Genomic DNA, 23,037 nt, shown 5'->3' on the forward strand with positions numbered 1-23,037 from the left:
CCAGGCCTTGGAGGATTAAGTTTACCAACTAGCAACATCAAATCAGTGTTGGTACTTCGCATCAACAATGTTATTGGGCCGGGTGCGGTAGGTCATGCCTTTAATCCCAGCACTTTGGGAGGCCGAAGCAGGTGGATTGTCTGAGATAAGGAGTTCAAGACCAGGCGGACCAACATGGTGAAACCCCTTCTCTAAATACAAAAAATTAGCCAGGCGTGGTGGCACATGCTTGTAATCCCAACTACTCGGGAGGCTGAGGCAGGAGAATCGCTTGAACCCAGGAGGCGGAGGTTGCAGTGACCCGAGATTCTGCCATTGCACTCCAGCCTGGGCAACAAGCAACAAGAGCGAAACTCCATCTCATTAGGAAGAAAAGAAAGAAAAAAAAAAAAGGTGCTTATGTAAACCTAAAGGGGAAATTTGGGATTAGAACAGGTCAACATGCTAATTTTTACAGAGGAAACTGAGGTCAAAGAAATTGCCCACAGTTCTCCAGTAAGTTGCTGCCAGTAAGGTATAAGATTCAGGTTTTTTCCCCCACACCCTCCAGTCTATTTGGCCTCTTCCCGCTAGAACATAAGGCAACCTGAGATCAACCTTGAAAGCTTGGTTGTAGGAAGGGGGCAAGGTAAGAGGCAGATTGCTAAATCCCTGAATGTGAGGCACCAGGTTCTATTTGGCTCCACAACCCCATTAGGTTGCTAATACTCAATTTTCCCTTTTTTTTTTTTTGAGATAGAGTCTCATTTTGTCACCCAGGCTGGAGTGCAGTGGCGCGATCTAGGCTCACTGCAACCTCTGCCTCCTGGGTTCAAGTGATTCTCCTGCCTCAGTCTCTCAAGTAGCTGGGATTATAGGTGGGCCACCGTGCCTGGCTAATTTTTGTATTTTTAGTAGAACAGGGTTTCACCATGTTGGCCAGGCTGGTCTCAAACTCCTGACCTCAGATGATCCACCCACCTCGACATCCCAAATGCTGGGATTATGGGCATGAGCCACTACGCCCGGCCTCAATTTTCTTTAAAATTAATAAATCCACCCTAGAGCATCCACTTCCTAACTGTAAAGTCGAGTCCTATTGCTATGCAATTCCTCTTCCTTCCCTGATCAAGCAGAACACATTTCCCTTGTTTACTTAATTTTATTAAAAACAACTTTAATATGAATAAAAAGTTACAAATAAGATTCTTCATAAAGAGCAGCAACAGCCAAAGATCATCCTCATTCCCCTTGTTCCTGAAAACAGGCCCTTTTACCAGACCGATTTTGTCTCACCCTATCCTGAGGCAGGGATTCATCTTTGCAGGGCAAATAAGATCTGATCTCAGGGGCTGGGGGAGGAAGAGGGTGACCTTGCAGCACGGAGATAACTTTGGCCTTGAACAACAACTGAGGCTCCCAAGGAATGCGAAAAGTAGGGCTGAAAAGGGCAGATTGAAAGGACTGTCACACAGTGGAGTTCCTTTCTTCTCTACTGTAACAATATTCCTAGCCCTACCTAGGAAGATATTGGCTAAAATGCTGACCCCTAGCATGTCCTGCCCACTTTAAACTCTCACACTTCCAAGGAAAAGTGTTTGTGGTCCAATGCCTCAGCTAAAGTGCTTCAATAATGCATCACAGCTGTAGCGGGAGGGAATCCCTCCCCTTCTTCTTGCTTTCCCCAGAGGAAAGGGAGGCTGCCCACATCCTTAAAGTCTCCTGGCTGCTGAAGGAACTCAGACGGCTGGGAGGGGTCAGCCCAGATATCCACAATCTTGCGCAGGGTGGAGTAGCGCTCCTCCAACTCTGGCCCCTCAGTCTGCATGAGCAGGTTTGCTAACTCCCTGCTTAGGTCCTGAATCATGTCGTTCCGTCCCTGCTTCTCAGGCTGGCCTGTGTTTGGGACCATGCTATGATCCTGGAGCTCCCCATTGGGCCCAAGGAGGTGCTGGTACTTCTTCTGCCACCGGCGGCACACCATGGCTTCACCAACCGGCTGCTGGCTGGTGTGCAGCAGAGCCAAAATGTGTCGGCATGGCAGGTGGTACCATTGTTGAAAGGAACAGCTGCAGCTACAGCCATCTTTGCTAACCTGGTGAGAGTCCTCTAGTAGCTGAACGTCCACTGAAGAGCCAGCCATGTCCACCAGCTGGGTGGAGTTCTGTACCACCTCCCACTCATTGTGGCACAGCTTGTAGGCTAGTTCAGAGCCACTCTGGTGCAAGGTGTCCAGCATGCCAACCTGCGAGGGTGGCACCTGTGACCGCTGCTGCACCTGTACCTGCTGTGAGTCTGGCTTGGTCTCTTCTACAGGGAGGCTGGTAAGGCTTTCTCCACAGATTCCAAAAGTCTTCTTGGACTTCAGTGGCATGCTTGCTGGCCGAGCTCTCTTTAACTTGGGAGGAGCTGTGGGCAAGTTCTTCAAGCCTTTGGTATTAAAGAAGTCTATGTAATCCACAAAGCAGAGGATGCAGTCCAGCAGGGACTGCTGTTCCCGAAAGAGGCTTGACACCTTGCTGGTGACAATGTCTAGGCTGTCCATGTAGGTGTTACACGCAAGCAGGCCCTTCCTAACATGCATGTACCACAGCAGTTCACAGGTGAACCAGTGGGCCTGCAGGAAATTGAAGAGATCCTCATCCAGTAGGGCCTGGGACATCTGGCAGAGATTTTTCAGGCTGGCTTCGGAAGTGACAAACACAGCCTCCCGCAGGGCTTCCTTCATGAGCCTTTTAAAGGATGGATTTGCTGAACTACGATGCAACTTCTTCTCCAAGAGTCGGGTTGTGTGGTAGATGGAAAGGAGGATGCGGGCAGCAGGAAAGATCTCCTGCAGGATAGCCCGGTGATGGAATGAAGGGTCCACAAAGACCACCTTGACCTTGGGCCAATCGGAGTTAAACTCTGTGAAGATGCTCAGCATCTTGGCCACAGAGGTGGCTGTCTCCGCCTTGAGCACAGCAAAGTGCACTACTCGACTTTCTCGTTCCTTGTTCTCCACCAAGAAAGCATAGAGGATGTGGCCCTGGGTGTTCTCCACCCGGTGTAGCAAGAGATTCTCTGGAAAGCGGATGAACAGGTCGCTCATCTTACTGCTCTGGAAGCTGAGTCGGTCCAGGTGTTGGCTGTCACCCACACTAAAGGAAGCCATGGAACCCTCATCTACCTTAAGAAAGTTCTTCATCACTTTTGCTATCTTGGCCAGGTCAGAAGGAGTGATGCCTTCCTGCTCTGGCTTTGAGGACACTTGTACCTTATCTAGGCAAAACGATGGCTCAACCAGGGACTTATCGGCAGTGTCAAGGTCTTTTTTGCTTGTGGGCTGCACAGGCTGGAATCTCTGCAGGTACATTGTCTTTTGAGATTTGCCAGTGGTATCTCCTCCAAGACTAGCCACTTTAGAGTCACTATGTATATGCTGTGTGTTCAGTTCACTGATAAATAGTCTATCTAGTCTCTCGTTGTACCTTAGGAGCAAGTACGCTGGGCATATGTCTGCCTCCTGGGTTCTCCTCCTGTTTGACTGGGTCCGAATGCAGACAAATTTCACCTGCACATACCTAGGGAAGGTAGAGGTGACAATGAGAAAGGTGCTGACCATCCCCCATGCCTTATAAAGATAAGACACCCCTTATAAAGATAAGACCCTGAAGGGGTCTGGGTACAGTGGCTCATGCCTATAACCCCAGCACTTTGGGAGGCTGAGGTGGGAGGATCACTTGAGCCCAGGAGTTTGAGACCAGCCTGGGCAACATGGTAAGACCCTGGCTCTAAAAAAATGTAAAAATCAGCCAGGTGCGGTGATGTGTTCCTGTAGTCCCAGCTATTCAGGAGGCTGAGAAGGAGGACTGCTTGAGCCTGGGAGGTCAAGCCTGCAGTAAGCCATGTTCATGCCACTGCACTCCAGCCTGGGCAACAGAGTGAGACCCTGTCTCAAAAAAACAAACAAATGGCTGGGCACGGTGGCTCATGCCTGTAATCCCAGCACTTTGGGAGGCCGAGATGGGCAGAGGTCAGGAGTTCAAGACCAGCCTGACCACCAACATGGAGAAACCCTGACTCTACTAAAAGTACAGAATTAGCCGAGCGTGGTGGTGCATGCCTGTAGTCCCAGCTACTCGGGAGGCTGAGGCAGGAGAATCGCTTGAACCTGGGAGGCAGAGGTTGCGGTGCATTGAGATCGCGCCATTGCACTCCAGCCTGGGCAACAAGAGCAAAATTCTGTCTTAAAACAAAAAAACAAACAAATAGAAAAAACCCCATAGGGCCAAGTGTAGTGGTTCCCAACTGTGGTCCCAACTACTTGGGAGGCTGAGGCTGGAGGATTGCTTGAGTTCAGGAGTTTGAGGCTGCAGTTAACTCTGATTTGTGCCACTGCACTCTAGCCTAAGCAACAGACCAAGAGTCTGTTGTTTTTTTTTTTTTTTTTTAAAGTAAAGGATTTATATATTAATAGAATTAAGGCTGGGCATGGTGGCTCACGCCTGTAATTCCCACACTTTGGGAGGCCAAGGTGGGCAGGTCACAAGGTCAGGAGTTTGAGACCAGCCTGGCCAACATAGTGAAACCCCATTTCTGCTAAAAATACAAAAAATTAGCCAGGCATGGTGGCAGCCACCTGTAATCCCAGCTACTCAGGAGGCTGAGGCAAGAGAATCCCTTGAACCTGGGAGGCGGAGATTGCAGGGAGCCGAGATCATGCCACTGTACTCCAGTCGGGGCGACAGCCCAAGACTCCGTCTCAAAAACAAACAAACAAATAGAATTAAGGAAAGAAGGAAGGCTGGGCGCTGTAGCCTACGCCTGTAATCCCAGCACTTTGGGAGGCCAAGGTGGGAGGACTGCTTGAGAACAGCCTGGGCAACACAGCAAGAGACTGTCTCCAATTAAAAAAAAATGTTGGCCAGGCGTGGTGGCTCACGCCTGTAATCCCAGCACTTTGGGAGGTCAAGGCAGGTAGATCACGAGGTCAGGAGATCGAGACCATTCTGGCTAACATAGTGAAACCCCATCTCTACTAAAAATACAAAAAATTAGCCGGTTATGGTGGTGGGCACCTGTACTCCCAGCTACCTGGGAGGCTGAAGCAGAAGAATGGCATGAACACGGGAGGCGGAGCTTGCAGTGAGCCGAGATCGCACCACAGCATTCCAGCCTGGGCGACAGAGCGAGACTCCGTCTCAAAAAAAATTTTTTTTAATTAAAATCCCCCCAAATCAGGGCACATGTTCTCAGGATCTCCTGAAGGTTGCATCATGGGGAAAACAACAACAACAACAACAACAACAAAATCCCCAGGAACCAAGAAGAGATTTCCATTAACTCTCCAGTCCCAAATTACTCAGCTGTTTCTTTAAGAGTCTCTCCAACTCCAGCTCCCTTCATATTCCTCTACTGCATATTCTCAAGAGAGAATGGAGCCCCAACTCCATTCTCTCTTGGTTGCCATTTGTAGCTGCCAACAATTCACCCTGAGGCAGGACAAGAGGGCAAATAGATAAGCAGCAGAGTGCTCAGTTGGTTACTCCCATTTAAAACATCCCCATCATTTGTGTATTTCGGGAACTACTGCTGTCTCTTCCTTATCCAGATAGCAAAGATAAAACGAAGCTCCAAGGACATTGGACTAATCAGTGGTTCTCAATTGAACTTTTCAGGGCCTTTTTGGGCTAGAGAATGTTTGGTCCTCCTTTTGAAGAGACAAGGTCACTGCTCATCTTTCTTTTTGAGACAAAGTCTCACTCTGTCACCCAGGCTGGAGTGCAGTGGTGTAATCTCAGCTCGCTGCAACCTCCACCTCCAGGGTTCAAGGGATTCTCCTGCCTCAGCCTCTTGAGTAGCTGGGATGACAGGTATGCAGCACTGCACCTGGCTAATTTTTGTATTTTCAGTAGAGTCAGGGTTTCACCATGTTGGCCAGGCTGGTCTCGAACCCCTGATCTCAAGTGATCCACCCACCTCAGCCTCCCAAAGTGCTGAGATTACAGGCATGAGCCACCGCGCTCAGCCTTTGTTTCTTTTTTGAGACAAGGTCTCACTGTTGCCCAGGCTGGTGTCGAACTTCTGGGCTTGAGCAATCCTCCCACCTTAGCCTCCCAAGTAGCTGGGATTACAGGCATGAGCCACTGCACCTGGCTTCTGCTCATGCTTCATTTAAGGAAAAATGTCCACATCCTAAGAAAATTTGATAACCACTGGGCTAGATGATATTTAGGGTCTTTTCTAGCTTTGTCATTCTAGGCTTAAAGTGATGATTGAAAAGACAAGGGCAGTTAAATTGAGTATCTGTTCTTTTCCTATCTCTATTCAATCAGTTTCAAGGCCCAAATCAGGTGCCACCATCTTAGAAAGCCTTTGTGGATGCCCCCAAGCCACAGTAATTGCTCCTGCCTCTGAATTCATAGCATTTATCTATAAGGCTTAGCAGATTCTCTGGGTGGCTAATGGCTAAAGAGGGGGGACACTGGAGGCTGACTGGATTTGAATGCTGGCTCTACTACTCATAAGCCGTTCAACCTTAGGCAAGTCAATCACCTCTCTGTATACAGTTTCCTCCTCATGAAATGAGATAATCTCATTACGGTTGTTATTAAGATTAAACGAGCCATAGGCAAAATATTTAGTTCAAAGCCTGATTAGGCCTTTTGTTTATGCTAAATACAAGTTAGCTGTTATTATTACAGCTTTTATGCCTTGTGACATTTTCTGAGATGTTTATCCAGTGCTTTTCCAATTGGATGGGGATGTCCTCAAGTGTCAGGACTATTATTCCTCAGGGTAGTCCAAGCCTCTAACACAATGCTGTGCCTTCAGCAGATGCTTTTTTTTTTTTTTTTTTTTTTTGAGACGGAGTCTTGCTCTGTCGCCCAGGCTGGAGTGCAGTGGCCGGATCTCGGCTCACTGCAAGCTCCGCCTCCCGGGTTCACGCCATTCTCCTGCCTCAGCCTCCTGAGTAGCTGGGACTACAGACGCTCGCCACCTCGCCTGGCTATTTTTTTGTATTTTTTACTAGAGACGGGGTTTCACGGGGTTAGCCAGGATGGTCTTGATCTCCTGACCTCGTGATCCGCCCGTCTCGGCCTCCCAAAGTGCTGGGATTACAGGCTTGAGCCACCGCACCTGGCCCTTTTTTTTTTTTTTTTGAGATGGAATTTCACTCTTGTTGCCCAGGCTGGAGTGCAATGGCTCGATCTCGACTCACGGCAACCTCCAACCTCCGCCTCCTGGGTTCAAGCGACTCTCCTGCCTCAGCCTCTTGAGTAGCTGGGATTACAGGCACGCGCTACCATGCCCGGCTAATTTTGTATTTTTAGTAGAGATGGGGTTTCACCATGTTGGCCAGGCTGGTCTTGAACTCCCGACCTCAGATGATCCACCCACCTCAGCCTCCCAAAGTGCTGGGATTACAGGTGTGAGCCACTCCGCCCGGCCCAGCAGATGCTTATGGATGATGTACTGGATGAACGGATCACGGACCACCAATGGGTGGGATGGGTCACGCTCCTGCCTCCTCAGGGAGTGCCCCAGTCCAAAGACCAGGGAAGTGGAAAAAAATCTCACCCCCTGGCCTGACGTGGCATAGCCTAGAAGCCCCACCTGTACTTTTTCCAAATACTCTAATCCAGCTGGTCCAGTTTGCTCACCCTGTGGGGCAAACTTGGGAAAACAGGATGTGTGAGTCTCACAGTAACAGGGTGGAGGGGCTTGGGGCTGAGAGTGTCTGTACCTATTGCCTACGCAGTGCGGGGGTGGTGCCACCTCTAGCTCTGGGCCAGGATGGGTTGGAGCAGTCCAGTAGTACAGTGAGGCCAGTGAGGGGTGACCACTGTGTGGTCTCCACTTGTCTCTCCAGCCTTGTTTTCATCACCTTGTTTTTTGTGTCCTAGAAAGACTAAATGCCTACAACTTTGTGTGTTCACCATGCTCTGTATCACCTTTGTGCATGTTTGTGCCTTTGTCCAGAATGGCCTTCCTACCTTCCCTCCTCACAAAGCTTGCTTATCCTTAAGGACTATGTGCACCCATCATCTTTTCTAGGAAGCCTTCCTCAAGCCCTTAGTTGGGTACCACTCTTCTGCTGACTCGACATCTTAGCCTAACTCTAGCTCGTCAAGTTATATTGACTTTATGTGTACTTAGTGAACATTTGTTGAACTATTCCAAAGGAAGGTACTAGTGAGTGCCCATCACAAAGCTCCTTGTACCATTCCTGGCTCCATTTATGTCTGCCCCTCCCAGGGCAGGAACCTGGATATTCTTTTTGATTCTTTTTTCTCACCTACATCCAATAAGTTAACAAGTCTTTATGAGTTCCCCCCTACCACTGCTACATGTATTGAGGATTTATTATATAGCCAACTACATTAAGCCCCCAATGTGCATTATTTTATAGTAGGAAAAGGATTCTGTTATCATCTACATTTTACAGATGGGAAAACAAGCTTAAAGAGGTTCTCAAGGATGAGAATCTGGGATTTAATCCTCCAGCTAAGACCTGGGGACATGGGATTTGTACTGCTTGCTTGTCTGCAGTCTGACTAGTTAACCATTATGCTGCCTGTCTTCCTTCAAAATATTTATCCTTTCTCCGAATTCCCACTTTTACCCCCCTTATCTTGACTCCCAACACATTGGATAGGTTCAAAACTTCCTTAAGGATCTCTAAACATACTGTGTTTTTTTAAATTTGTTTTGTTTTGGTTTTAGTTTTGAGACAGAGATTCGTTCTGTTGCCCAGGCTGTAGTGGTGCGATCTTGACTCACTGCAACCTCCACCTCCTGGGTTCAAGCGATTCTTCTACCTCAGCCTCCCAAGTAGCTGGGATTATAGGTGCCTGCCACCATGCCTAGCTATTGTTTTCTTTTTTTTTTTTTTTAGTAGAGATGGGGTTTCACTCCTGTGTAATCTCTCCCCTGACTAGACTTTGAGAGTAGAGACTCTGTAGCGTTTTGAACAACTTGTACAGTATTTGGTACATAGAATTCAGTAAATATTTGAAATTAAACAAATGACTTGTCCAAAGTTATACTCAGTAAGAGTAATAGTGCTAGGACTAGGAATCATGTCTTCTAAGAGAATTCTATCCCAGTGATCTTCCTATTATACTACTTACGTTATAGGAAGAACTTTTTATGCCTCAGTCATTCATTTGACATTCATAGAGCACCTATTATGTGCCAGACACTGGAAACACCAATGGCTCCTTTACCTCTGTAGTTACAGCAGAAAACCACAAACATCTACAGAGTAAACTGGAAGGAAGCAAGACTGGCTGTCCCCCTCCAGATCCTGGCTAAGTGCTGTTAGATATAAGCGCTAAAGGATATTCAGGAAAGTATAAAACCTTGTCCCCATCTTGAAGGGAGTTTATGCCTTTACCAGGGAGACAATAAGTACAGATGAATATAACTATAGTGCTCAATGAATTCTTGCAAAAGATTTCTGCACTTCAATACACGTTATATCTCAATAGAAGATTAAGGGAAACAGAAAAAAATAACTTCAACCTAGCACTCATTAAGTTTGGAATTCATGATGCAAACAACAACAGCTTACATCGTGACTTCCAATAGCCGGGTGCCGTGGCTCACACCTGTAATCACAGCATTTTGGGAGGCCAAGGTAGGTGGATCACTTGAGGCCAAGAGTTCGTGACCAGCCTGGCCAACATGGAGAAACCCCATCTCTACTAAAAAATCAAAAAATTAGCCGGGCATGCTGATGCACACCTGTAATCCCAGCTACTCAGGTGACTGAGACAGGAGAATCACTTGAACCTGGGAGGCAGAGGTTGCAGTGAGTCAAGATAGTGCGACTGCACTCCAGCTTGGGTGACAGAGTGAGACTGTCTCAAAAAAGTAAAAAATAAATAAATAAATTCCACTTAGCTATGTGACCTTGGTTAAGTCACTTCACTTCCTCTAAGCCTCCAATTTCTTATCCCTCTATATATGGAAATAACAATATGAATAATCAGTACCACTTAAAGTAAATTAATTTAAAAGGCTATAGCAGGAATTGTCGGTTGCCAACTCAACATCCTTTGTCCCTTCTTTTCTATTTTCTTCAGTTGTCATTCCTCCCTCATATAGCTACTTGCTTCGGAGCTAGTCTAAGACAATTAAGGTAATTGTATTAGGAATGGGCATGGATATTGGCCCAATTCGGGACAAAGAAACATGATAGGAAATCAGCAGGAAACCAAGGGAGGCTTTTTTTTTTTTGAGATGGAGTCTCCCTCTGTCACCCAGGCTGGAGTGCACTGGCATGGTCTTGGGGCTCACTGCAACCTCCACCTCCTGGGTTCAAGCGATTCTCCTGCCTCAGCCTCCTGAGTAGCTAGAATTACAGGCGTGTGCCACCACACCTGGCTAATTTTCGTATTTTTAGTAGAGATGGGGTTTTACCATGTTGGTCAGGCTGGTCTTGAACTCCTGACCTCGTGATCTGCCTGCCTCAGCCTCCCAAAGTGCTGGGATTACAGGCGTGAGCCACCACACTCGGCCTTTTTTTTTTTTTTTGAGACGGAGTCTTGCTCTGTTGCCCAGGGTGGAGTGCAGTGGCACGATCTCAACTCACTGCAACCTTCGCTTCCCGGGTTCCAGCAATTCTCCTGGCTTAGCCTCCCGAGTAGCTGGGATTACAGGCGCCTACTACTATGCCTGGCTAATTTTTGTAGTTTTAGTAGAGACGGGGTTTCACCGTGTTGGCCAGGCTAGTCTTGAACTCCTGACCTCGTGATCTGCCTGCCTCGGCCTCCCAAAGCACTGGGATTACAGGCGTGAGCCACCACGCCTGGTAAGGAAGGTTTTTTCTTCTGGATGTCACTCCTGCATTTGTGCCACGAGGGGAGCTTTCCTAAGGACAAAGCTGAGACCTGAACATGGCAGAGTGGAAAAATGCAGAGTCCAGGTCACTGAGACAACGACCTTTGGAGGCCCACCTCTGGGCTTCTAAGTATCTGCAATAAGCCATTTTGAGTCACGGTTTTCAGCTAATTGCAGCCAAAAACACACCCAGAAACATTTCTTTCTTTCTTTCTTTTTTTTTTCTTTTGAGACAGAGTTTCGCTCTTATTGCCCAGTCTGGAGTGCAGTGGCATGATCTTGCCTCACTGCAACCCCTGCCTCGCAGATTCAAGTGATTCTCCTGTCTCAGTCTCCCGCGTAGCTGGGATTACAGGCGCCCACCATCACGTCTGGCTAATTTTTTGTACTTTCAGCAGTGATAGGGTTTCACCATGTGGCCAGGCTGGTTTTGAACTCCAGGCCTCAAGCAATCCAACCGTCTTGGCCTCCCAAAGTGCTAGGATTACAGGCATGAGCCACCACGCCCGGCCACCCAGAAACATTTAATAGGGAATAGTGATAAATAAGATCTGGGTGGAACTTTACCTTTAAAAATGAGACTAAAATTATAAAGTTAATATTATATTTAGCAGGGCCTGGCGCGGTAGCTCACGCCTGTAATCCCAGCACTTTGGGAGGCCAAGGCGGGTGGATCACCTGAGGTCAGGAGTTCAAGACGAGCCTGACCAACATGGTGAAACCCTATCTCTACAAAAATTAGCTGGGTGTGGTGGCTCGTGCCCGTAATCCCAGCCACTCAAGAGGCTGAGGCAGGAGAATTGCTTGCACCAGGAGGTGGAGGTTGCAGTGAGCCGAGATCGCACCACTTCACTCCAGCCTGGGTGACAAAACAAGACCCTGTCTCAAAATATAATTATAATAATTATTATTATATTTAGCAAAAGTAGGTTATAATGGCAGCTATATGCCAATTCTCAGAATAATCAAAGAATGACTTAAAGCAACTATTCTTTTCCTAGTATAGTTTTCCCAAACACTAGGCCAGGTGCAGTGGTTCACGCCTATAATCCCAACACTTTGGGAGACCGAGGCGGGTGGATCACCTGAGGTCAGGAGTTCAAGACCAGCCTGGCCAATATGGTGAAATCCCGTCTCTACTAAAATACAAAAATTAGCCGGGTGCGGTGGCGCATGCCTGTAATCCCAGCTACTCAGGAGGCCGAGGTTGCAGTAAGCCAGGTTTGCGCCACTGCACTCCAGCCTGGACAAGAGAGCAAAACTCTGTCTTTAAAAAAAAAAAAAAAAAAAAGGCCGGGCGCGGTGGCTCAAGCCTGTAATCCCAGCACTTTGGGAGGCCGAGACGGGCGGATCACGAGGTCAGGAGATCGAGACCATCCTGGCTAACACGGTGAAACCCCGTCTCTACTAAAAATACAAAAAACTAGCCGGGCGAGGTGGCGGGCGCCTGTAGTCCCAGCTACTCCGGAGGCTGAGGCAGGAGAATGGCGTGAACCCGGGAGGCGGAGCTTGCAGTGAGCTGAGATCCGGCCACTGCACTCCAGCCCGGGCTACAGAGCAAGACTCCGTCTCAAAAAAAAAAAAAAAAAAAAAAAAAAAAAAAAAATCATAAACACTATACTTCATTTCCTGTCTCACTTTTGCAACATACAAAGGATGGTTTTGCCAAAATATTTCTGAGCTTTACTAAGTTTCCCAAGGGCTTAATTTTTCCTAAGCAAATCCTCTACTTTTCAAGTTTTTGTCATCTCATCATCCTTGTTGATTTCCCCTCTTCCTTTGTTAACTGGTATAAGGCTGAAAGTTTTCTATCATCACTTTCAGGGATTTTGCCTAGTCCTACAACTTTTGGGAGATGTGCCATTTCAGTCTGCAGTCAGTTTTATTTACATTTGTATTACCTTGATGCTTAATGTATCTCTTCGTCAGCCAGAAATTGACTACCAAACATGTTAATTGGACTGGCAGGGATAAGCAGAGGGATGGTTAAGTAGTGACTAATTTTATAAGTAGTTTGTTAGCAAGATTTTTGTGTGATGACTTTTGCTTTTCTATATAGCGTTGTAACTATGGATACATGCATAATGAAAACTCTGATAACAAAGGTCCTGCCAAAGGTGCTGTAGGATTAACTGAGACAATGCTTGTAAAGTTCCTAGCAGAGAAGGAATGAGCTCCAACAAAGTGTTTGCAAATGGTGGCTGTTAACCTGAATAGCAATGGAGAGAGACAGCAATGGAGAGTACTTTAATCCCTCAAATGGCATAACAAAAAGAAAAACAACCGTCATAAAAATATGAGAGGGGAAACTGGGCATAAAGTCACAGACTCTTCCCAGTTGATAGCGATGTTTCAAGAAAAATGAAAGTGGAGGCCACAGTTTAGATATACTCCAAGGCCAACTGCCCACAGCCACATAGCCAGAATTTAAGATATCCTGATTCCCTGAAATGCTAGCTCTGATCAATCATAAACAGAACACAAAGTTTTACATCCTTGTCAGCATGATTCAGTAAAATTAAAGGAATCAGCTATAGACAAAACAGTTTGAACAGCTCTACTGGCTGTAAACAGAATGTTAATGTATAACAGCCAATCACAAAAAAGGTCAAAATACTTCCTTCCTTAGGCTTTATTAGCACTGCCCTTACTACAGTGACTGGAGTGTCTTACCAATCTCCAACTGTTCTTTTGTGTGCATAATAAAAATTTTCCTGGCCAGGTGTGGTGGCTCATGCCTGTAATCCCAGAACTTTGAGAGGGTGAGGTGGGTGGATCACTTGAGGTCAGGAGTTCGAGACCAGCCTGGTCAACATGGTGAAACCCTGTCTCTACTAAAACTACAAAAATTAGCCTGGCATGGTGGCAGGCACCTGTAATCCCAGCTGCTTAGGAGGCTGAGGCAGGAGAATCGCTGGAACCCGGGAGGCGGAGGTTGCAGTGAGCTGAGACAACGCCACTGCGCTCCAGCCTGGGCGACAAGAGCGAGACTCCATCTCAAAGAAAAAAAAAAATTCTAACTTGATCTGATTTTATTTTTTTGACATATACTTTTGGTCATTTAGTGGTAATTCCCAGAGCACATACCTTTGACTCTTTTTCAAATAACTACAATTTTCTATTATATACTATAGTTACAGCTTCAGCAAACATTTACTGAGCACTGTTTTAGCTGCTACATGCATTTTCCTTTCCTTTTCTTCTTTCTTTTTTTGAGACAGGGTCTCTGTTCCTCAGGTGGGAGTGCAGTGGTGCAAACATGGCTCACTGTAGCTTCAAACTTCTGGGCTCAAGTGATCCTCCGGCTTCAGCTTCCTGAGTAGCTGGGACCACAAGAGCGTGCCACCACGACCAGTTAATTTATTTTTTGTAGAAATGGGGTCTCACCATGTTGCCCAGGCTCGTCTTGAACTTCTGGGCTCAAGCAATCCTCCCACCTTGGTCTCCCAAGTGCTGGAATTACAGGCATGAGCCACTGCCCCTAGCTTGAATTTTCTTAATCATCACCACACCCTTCTCATTTTGTAAAGGAGTTTTGCCCAAGGTCAAGGGCAAAGGGGGTCTCTTTTACTCCAGAGCTCCGACCATTAGGCCAGCTTTTTTATTAAAAGAATTCCCAATGACCTTTACATCTGCCATAGCCACCCATATAATATTTGCACTATTATTTTCAATTTTTTTTTTTTTTTGAGATGGGAGTCTTGCTCTGTCAGCCAGACTGGAGTGCTGTGGTGTGATCTCAGCTCACCGCAACCTCTGCCGGGTTCAAGTGATCCTCCTGCCTCAGCCCCGAGTAGCTGGGATTACAGGTGCTAATCACCACACCCGGCTAATCTGTGTATTTTTAGTAGAGATGGTTTCACCATGTTGGCCAGGCTGGTCTTGAACTCCTGGGCTCAAGCAATCCTCTCACTTTGGCCTCCCAAGTGCTGAGATTACAAGCATGAGCCACTGCCCCCTAGCCTGAATTTTTTTTTTTTTTTTGAGACGAAGTCTCACTCTGTCGCCCAGGCTGAAGTGCAATGGCTCGATCTTGGCTCACTGCAACCTGTGCCTCCCAGGTTCCAGCGATTCTCCTGCCTCAGCCTCCCGAGTAGCTGGGATTACACGCGCCGGCCACCACGCCCGGCTAATTTTTGTCTTTTTAGTAGAGACGGGGTTTCACCATATTGACCATGGCTGGTCTCAAACTCCTGACCTCAGGTGATCCGCCTGCCTTGGCCGCCCAAAGTGCTGGGATTGCAAGCGTGAGCCACCATGCCCGGCCCTGAATTTTCCTAATCATCGCCACACCCTTCTCATTTCGTAAAGGATGAAACTATATCAAGAGGTTAGGTTTTGCCCAAGGTCAAGGGCAAAAGCAGTCTCTTTTACTCCAGCGCTCTTCCTTTTAACCATTAGGCCAGCTTTTCCAGATAAAGAATTGCCAGTCACCTTTACATCTGCCATAGCCACTCATATAATATTTGCACTATTCTTTTCTTTTCTTTTTTTCTTTTGAAATGGAGTCTCACTCTGTCACCCAGGCTGGAGTATAGTGGTGTGATCTTGGCTCACTGCAAGCTCTGCCTCCCGGGTTTATGCCATTCTCCTGCCTCAGCCTCCCGAGTAGCTGGGACTATAGGCGCCCGCCACCACGCCTGGATAATTTTTTTTTTTTGAGACAGAGTTTTGCTCTTGTTGCCTAGGCTGGAGTGCAATGGCGTGATCTCAGCTCACTGCAACCTCTGCCTCCCTGGTTCAAGTGATTCTCCTGCCTCAGCCTCCCAAGTAGCTGAGATTGCAGGTGTACGCCACCATGCCCGGCTATTTTTTGTATTTTTAGTAGAGACGGGGTTTTGCCATATTGGCCAGGCTGGTCTTGAACTCCTGACCTCAGGTGTCTACCCACCTGGCCTCCCAAAGTGCTGGGATTATAGGTGTGAGCCACCGCGCCCGGCTACATGCCCGGCTAATTATTTTGTATTTTTAGTAGAGATGGGGTTTCTCTGTGTTAGCCAGGATGGTCTCGATCTCCTGACCTCGTGATCCGCCTGCCTCAGCCTCCCAAAGTGCTGGTATTACAGGCATGAGCCACCGCACCTGGTCCTGCCCTATTTTCAAAAAGTTTTTTGAGATGGAGTCTCACTCTGTCACCCAGGCTGGAGTGCAGTGGCGTGATCTCAGCTCACTGCAACCTCCGCCTCTCAGGTTCAAGGGATCCTCCTGTCTTAGCCCCCTGAGTAGCTGGGATTATAGATGTCCACCACAGCACCTGGTTAATTTATGTATTTTTAGTAGAGATGGTTTCACCATGTCAGGCAGACTGGTCTCGAACTCCTGACTTCAAGTGATTCACCTGCCTCAGCCTCCCAAAGTGCTGGGATTACAGGTGTGAGCCACCACATCCAGCTGTAAATGGTTTTCTTTAAATTAGTTCACTTGCTTTACTTTGCTTATCAAGGAACTTTATGTCTACATATTCACATAAGTATTAATATCATCTCACCTGACCACCCAGTAATATGTGTATTTGACTGCAGAAACATGTACTAAATTACCTCCTAAAAACATTTTCCCCACCAACCCTCCAGTCCTCCAAGACATCCATGTATTACTCAAAAAGCCCAAGACAGTGAGCTTTGCACAGAGCCAGTGTGCAATAAATGATCCAAGAATGTCCTTTATAACATCACAACCAGCAGTCAACTCGTTTCCGCAAAAGACCTGTGCTGCTCATGAAATCACTGCCTCCTAAGCTATCTCAGTCCACTATTGTCCTCAGGGGTGGAGCCAACAATTTACCCATCTTTGTACTCTAGCTCATCTTTGTACTCCTGGCCCATGGTAAACACGTAGCCTCTTACTACAAGTTTGTTGAGGGAAAAACGGACAAGTGACATTAGAAAACTATTAGAGCCCAGTGGCTAAGTACAACAATGAAGAGCGTAGATAGGCTGGGTCTAGTCTTCATTTCTTTTTGTTATTGTTTTGAGACAGTCTCACTCTGCTGCTCAGGCTGGAGTGCAGTGGTGCCATCTCAGCTCACTGCAGCCTCCTCTTCCTGGGTTAAAGCGATTCTCCTGCCTCAGCCTCCTGAGTAGCTGGGATTACAGATGCGCACCACCACGCCTGGCTAATTTTTTTATTTTTAGTAGAGACAGGTTTTCAGCATGTTGGCCTGGCTGGTCTCGAACTCCTGACCTCCAGTGATCTGTCCACCCCGGCCTCCTAAAGTGCTGGGATTACAGACATGAGCCACTGCGCCCGGCCCTAAACTATTTGTCTCTTAATGTTTGACTTCTCCTGGCTCTGTCTCCCCATCTTAAAATAATACAATATTTATGGACTAGTTTCTGTCTACAAGGCACTGCTGTTAGCACTTTACTTGTATTAACTAATTTAACGGGAATAGCAAAATTTGCCTCTGACAAGGTTATTCAGAGAACCAGGTCAGAATGTGCTTTGTAAAGTATCTGCAAAATCTCAGGGCTGACAGTTTTTTCTGAGCAAGAGCCTGCATTGGTTCAAGGTGTCAACCAGCACCCCCACCCTGTTCCTGACAACCAGAATAAGTGTCACCATCACCCCTCCACACGGCACCCTGGGTTTGTCCTTTGGAGCTCTACTACCACCTTAAGGAAATTATTATTTCTGTGATTATAGATTATAGATTAGTATTTGTCTCCACAAAAGCAGAGATTCAATTTATATTTTTCAACAACGTATCTCCAGACACTAGCATGCAGTAACTTTTTAGTCAACAATTGCAATAAATAAATAAATAAATACATACATAAAACTGAAGGAAATAAATGGAAGTCAAATCAAACTGCCCACACAGTGGGATAATATCCAAGATATATTGATAAGTGAGAAGAGCCAGGTCCAGCAGGTACGGAAGGCTATGTCTAAATAGTATGCTGCCACTGTGTTAAAACAACAAAAAGGTGCATATGCATATACAAGACATGTTTGTTCAGCCTCAGTATCTCTCAGGAAGGTGACGCTGATTGTGCCTATATAATGCAGTGGGCCAGGCACAGTGACTCATGCCTGTAATCCTAGCACTTTGGGAGGCCGAGAAGGGAGGATCGCTTGAGCCTAGGAGTTCAATATCAGTTTGGGCAACATAGTGAGACCTCGTCTCTACAAAAATAAAAATAAATAAATAAATAGGCTGGGCAAGGCAGCTCACAGCTGTAATCCGCTTTGGAAGGCTGAGACGGGTGTATCACTTGAGGTCAGGAGTTCCACACCAGCCTAGCCAACATGGCAAAACCTACTAAAAATACAACAAAACACTACTAAAAATACAACAATTAGCCAGGCGTGGTGGTGCATGCCTGTAGTCCCAGCTCCTCGGGAAGCTGAGGCAGGAGAATCACTTGAACCCGGAAGGCAGAGGTTGCAGTGAGCCAAGATCGCGCCACTGCACTCCAGCCTGGGTGACAGAGCAAGACTCCATCTCAAAATAAGTAAGTAAATAAATAAATAAATATGGATAAAAAAGATAATGCAGGCTGGGCACAGTGACTCACACCTATAATCCCAGCACTTTGGGAGGCCGAGGCGGGTGGACGAGGTCAGGAGATCGAGACCATCCTGGCAAACATGGTGAAACCCTGTCTCCACTAAAAATATAAAAATTAGCTGGGTGTGGGGTGCGTGCATGTAATCTCGGGAGGCTGAGGCAGGAGAATTGCTTGACCAGGGAGTCAAAGGTTGCAGTGAGCTGAGATCACGCCACTGCACTCCAGCCTGGCAACAGAGCGAAACTCCATCTCAAAAAAAAAAAAAAAAAAAAAAAAGGCTCACACAGTGGAAATGACCCTTTTAGTCCCTTCTGTTGTGTACTATTTGAAAAAATTTCTTAATTATGTTAACCACTCAAAAACAAAAACACTTTTTATTTATTTATTTTGAGACAGAGTCTCGCTGTGTCACCCAGGCTAGAGAGTAGTGGCATGATCTCGACTCACTGCAACCTCTGCCTCTTGGGTTCAAGTGACTGAATTGTGCCTGGCCCCAAAACACTTTTAAAATTGTTCACCTTTAAAAACAAAAATAGGTCCAGCATGGTGGCTCACATCTGTAATCCCAGCACTTTGGGAGGCCGAGGCAGGAGGACAGCTTGAGGCTAGGAGTTCAAGACCAGCCTGGGCAACATAGCAAGACCCTGTCTCAACAAAAAAAATTAAAAAATTAAAAAAAAATTAGCCTGGCATGGGGGTGCATGCCTGCAGTCCTAGCTACTTAGGAGGCTGAGGTAGTATGATTACATGAGGCCAGAATTTCAAGGTTACAGTGAACTATGATCCTCCCACTGTACTCTATCCTGGGCAACAGAGCGAGACCTTGTGTTCTAAAACAAACAAAACAAACCCCAACCCACCAACCTGCTTATCAACCTTCCAATTTCCTTTCCTGCTGCTCCAGCATAAATCCTTCCTTCTAACTAAGCAGGTCTCCTCATGGCTTTTGTATGTGCGTGCAAACATACATCACTGCTTTTTTTTTTTTTTTTTTTTTTTTTGAGACAGGATCTTACTCTGTTGTTGCCCAGGCTAGAATGTAGTGTGCAGTGGTGCGATCATAGCTCACTGCAACCTCCGACTCCTGGGATCAAGTAATCCTCCTGCCTCAGACTCCAGAGTAGCTGGTACTACAGGCATGCACTACTATACCTGGCTACTTTTTGTATTTTTTGTAGAGATGGGGTTTTTGGCATGTTGCCCAGGCTGGTCTAGAATTCCTAGCCTCAATCCATCTGCCTGCCTCAGCCTACCAAAGTGCTGGAATTATAGGTGTGAGCCGCCACGAGTGGCCCCTAATTTTAAAATTTTTTTCGTGGAGACGGGGATCTCATTTTGTTGCCCAGGCTGGTCTCGAACTCTTGATTTCAAGCAATCTCCCTGTCTCAGCTTCCCAAAGTATTAGGATTACAAGTGTGAGCCACTGTGCCCAGCCCATCACTGTTTTCTAATTGAAGTACATCATGTTTACATCTGCACTGACTCACACCATTTTTCCCTCCAGGATATTAATCTTTTTGTGGCAGGCAGAATGGTCCCTTGAAGATGTCCTTGTCCTAATCCTAGAATCTGTGAATATGTTAGGTTACATGGCAAAGGAGAATTAAGGTTGCAGATAGAATTAAGGTTGCTATCAGCTGACTTGAAAATAGGGAAATTATCTGGGATTATCTGGGTAGGCCCAATATAATCACGAGGATCCTGAAAAGTGGAAAAGGACCGGGCACGGTGGCTCACGCCTGTAATCCTAGCACTTTGGGAGGCCGAGGCAGGTGGATCACCTGAGGTCAGGAGTTTGAGACCAGCCTGACCAACATGGAGAAACCCCATCTCTACTAAAATACAAAATTAGCCGGGGTGGTGGCGCATGCCTGTAATCCAAGCTACTCGGGAGGCTGAGGCAGGAGAATCACTTGAACCCGGGAGGTGGAGGTTGCGGTGAGCCGAGACTGTGCCATTGCACTCCAGCCTGGGCAAAAAGAGCAAAACTCTGTCTCAAAAAAAAAAAAAAAAAAAAAAAAAGTGGAAAAGGGAGGCAGAAGAGGGAGTCAGAGACGTGATGACAGAAATAAGGTCAGAGTGATATGATGACTCAACTTGCTACTGCTGGCTTTGAAGATGGAGGAAGGGGGCCATGACCCAAGGTGCGCTGGGCAGCCTCTAGGAGGTAGAAAAGGAAAGAAAATGGATTCTTTTTTTTTTTTTCTTGCAGCACCTATTTCCCTGAATCACATGGTTAGTACTTGCTAACTCACTCATTCAATAATGATTTAATGCCTGCTATGGGCCACACCTTGTGCTAGACACTGGATATGGTCTTCCTGAAGGGTGTTTAGGGGCAACTGTGATTTTTTTTTTTTTTTTGTATTCTTCTCATTGCTTAGCAAGGTCTTACCCATAAAGGACAAGGTCCAAACACCTCACAATGGTCACTAAAGACCCTTAGACTGCAAATGACCTAATCTCCCACCAAACATGGCATCCCTCACTATTACTCTAACATGCCACCTTCTTTCATGTATCTTTGTCTTTGCTCCTGCAGGTCCTTCTGCACAGCAACTTCTGGTCAAATGCCTCCATGCTACTCAGTAATTAACCACAGATCTACTCTAGCACTCTACATTCATTCACAGCCCAGGGAAACCATCAATTCCAGTGTGAAGACTTTCCCCACCTCCCAGGCATTTGTCATTTCTTTCTCTGCACATTTCTTCTTTCTTTCTTTTTTTTGCACATTCCTTTTAAAGCATTTATCACATGCCAGTTTGCTTGAGTTCAAGTTTATCCTAGTTCTCTGGGGATAGTCTGAACACTTATTCATCTTTATGTCATCTATACCCAGCATAACACTGGACTTCAGAATAATGGAAAGAATATAGCCTGGCTCTCTAATTGAGGAGCTTTGGTTGAGTATTTCAATCCAAGTCTCAAACTCGGATATGCTTTAACTCTGAGTTGGCCCGCATGCTCTGAGTTAAAATTTGAACTGATATTCAATTTTTTTTTAATGGAAAAATCCACATAAAGTATGGATTTCTGATAACTCTTGCCCCAAATTCTGGCAACACTAGATCTTTATTTTCATATGGCAGCCATCAGCTGGAGCTGATTAGATGGCATCTGCTCTCCATTTTGCCCATTTCACACTTCTGTTGTCCCTAGCACAAAGACCTGGTGTTGGTTGCTATTTCATCATTCTTTTTCTTAAAGTAAAATTCTAAGTTAAAACTTTATTACACTAGGCTGTTTCACCTAAGCCCTGAAGGCATTTGAGTTTTCAACTCCTGTCTTAACTTATAAGCCTGACTTCTCATCTGTCAAATGGGAAAAAATAACATTTATCTATAATTCTGAAAAAAAGCCCTGCAGGGTAAAGCATGCATAGAGAACACTGCCTGGCACATGGAAAGTGTTTGAAAAACGGTTGATACAAGGAGCTCAAAAACCATTTACAAAATGAATGAATAGGCCAGGCGCAGTGGCTCATGCCTGTTAATCCTAACACTTTGATACGCCGAAAGATCGCTTGAGTCCAGGAGTCTGGGAACAGCCTGGCCAACATAACAAGACCTAGTCTCTACAAAAATAAAAAGTAATACTTGGGAGGCTGGCTACTTGGGAGGCTGAGGTGGGAGGATCGCTTGAGCCCAGCAGTTGAAGGTTCAGTGAGCTGATTGTGCCACTGCACTCCAGCCTGGGGGACAGAGTGAGACCCTGTTTCAACAAATATATATGAACTAAAAATTGAATGAATGAATGAACGAACATTCAAATGACCATATGACTGTTTTGTAAAGAGAAGACTGATGAAGGAAATTATCGCCAAGGTGTTTTTATCCGTTTATGAAAGCCATACTTTGTATTTGTGTTGCGGCAGCTGCTCAAAACAATGGCAGAAACTGCAGTTATAAACTCCAGAAAAGCCTATGGATGGAGTGAAAGTGAAGTGGGTGGTCAAAAACCGACGGCCGTGGAGGCTTAGCTCTCTTCACAAGGTACACAACAGGTGCTCAATGAGTGCCTGTTGAATGAATGGCCACGCAGCCCAAAGCGTGCCTATGCATCCCCTCCTCCTCCAGGCAGCCCTCCGGAGTTCCAGCCTCCTCCCCACCCTCCTGCCCCGCCCCGCCCCGCCCGCCCGCCCTTACAGGATGTCCTCGCGGATGGAGGTGCCATGGTTGAGGTTGTGGAAGCGGACGGAGACGCAGTCCCTGAGAATGAAGGAGCACCTGTTCTCCCTTTTGTAGGCGCTGAAGCACTCCTTGAAGTCCTCATAGGTCTTGAAGCAGCTGCCCAGCTCCATGGCCGCCCCCACAACCCACACCAGGGGCTGGTCCCAGCCCGGGCCCAAGATCACACCAGGGGTCAAAGGTCACACTATGAGGGTTTATAGGCTGGCGTGGGCCCAGAATGCCTTAAGGGTCCGCCCCAACTGGGTGGCCTATTCTGGAAGTCAGGAGGAGCCCTAGGCCTGACCGGGTTACAAGAGGAAGGGGGTGTATTTGCTATCTGACAGGGGAAATGACACTCAGTCCATATTATCCAGTCCCGAGGTTCCGCCCCCTCAGCGACATATCCAGTCACACACAGGATTCGCAGATTGGCATTCATCGTCTCCAATTGCTAGAGAAAAAGGGCCACAGCCACCAGCAGACTGACAGGAGTCTTGACCAATCATAACCTAGGTTCCGCCTTCCCGGGGTCTGCAGGAGAC

General features: G+C 46.7%; 1 protein-coding gene across 1 annotated transcript; it reads right to left on the reverse strand.

The window, feature by feature from the left end:
- Positions 1 to 1,211: 1,211 nt before the first annotated feature.
- On the reverse strand, positions 1,212 to 22,934 carry ZSWIM3 (zinc finger SWIM-type containing 3). The gene is made up of 2 exons (XM_008015729.3): positions 22,472 to 22,934; positions 1,212 to 3,542 (listed from the first exon to the last, which is right to left on the reverse strand). Exons 1-2 carry the CDS (start codon positions 22,624 to 22,626, stop codon positions 1,607 to 1,609), a joined length of 2,091 nt encoding a protein of 696 aa, XP_008013920.3. The 5' UTR covers positions 22,627 to 22,934; the 3' UTR covers positions 1,212 to 1,606.
- Between the last annotated feature and the right edge of the window lie 103 nt (positions 22,935 to 23,037).

The sequence above is a fragment of the Chlorocebus sabaeus genome, chromosome 2 (genome assembly GCF_047675955.1).
Source record: "Chlorocebus sabaeus isolate Y175 chromosome 2, mChlSab1.0.hap1, whole genome shotgun sequence".
NCBI classification, from domain to species: domain Eukaryota; kingdom Metazoa; phylum Chordata; class Mammalia; order Primates; family Cercopithecidae; genus Chlorocebus; species Chlorocebus sabaeus.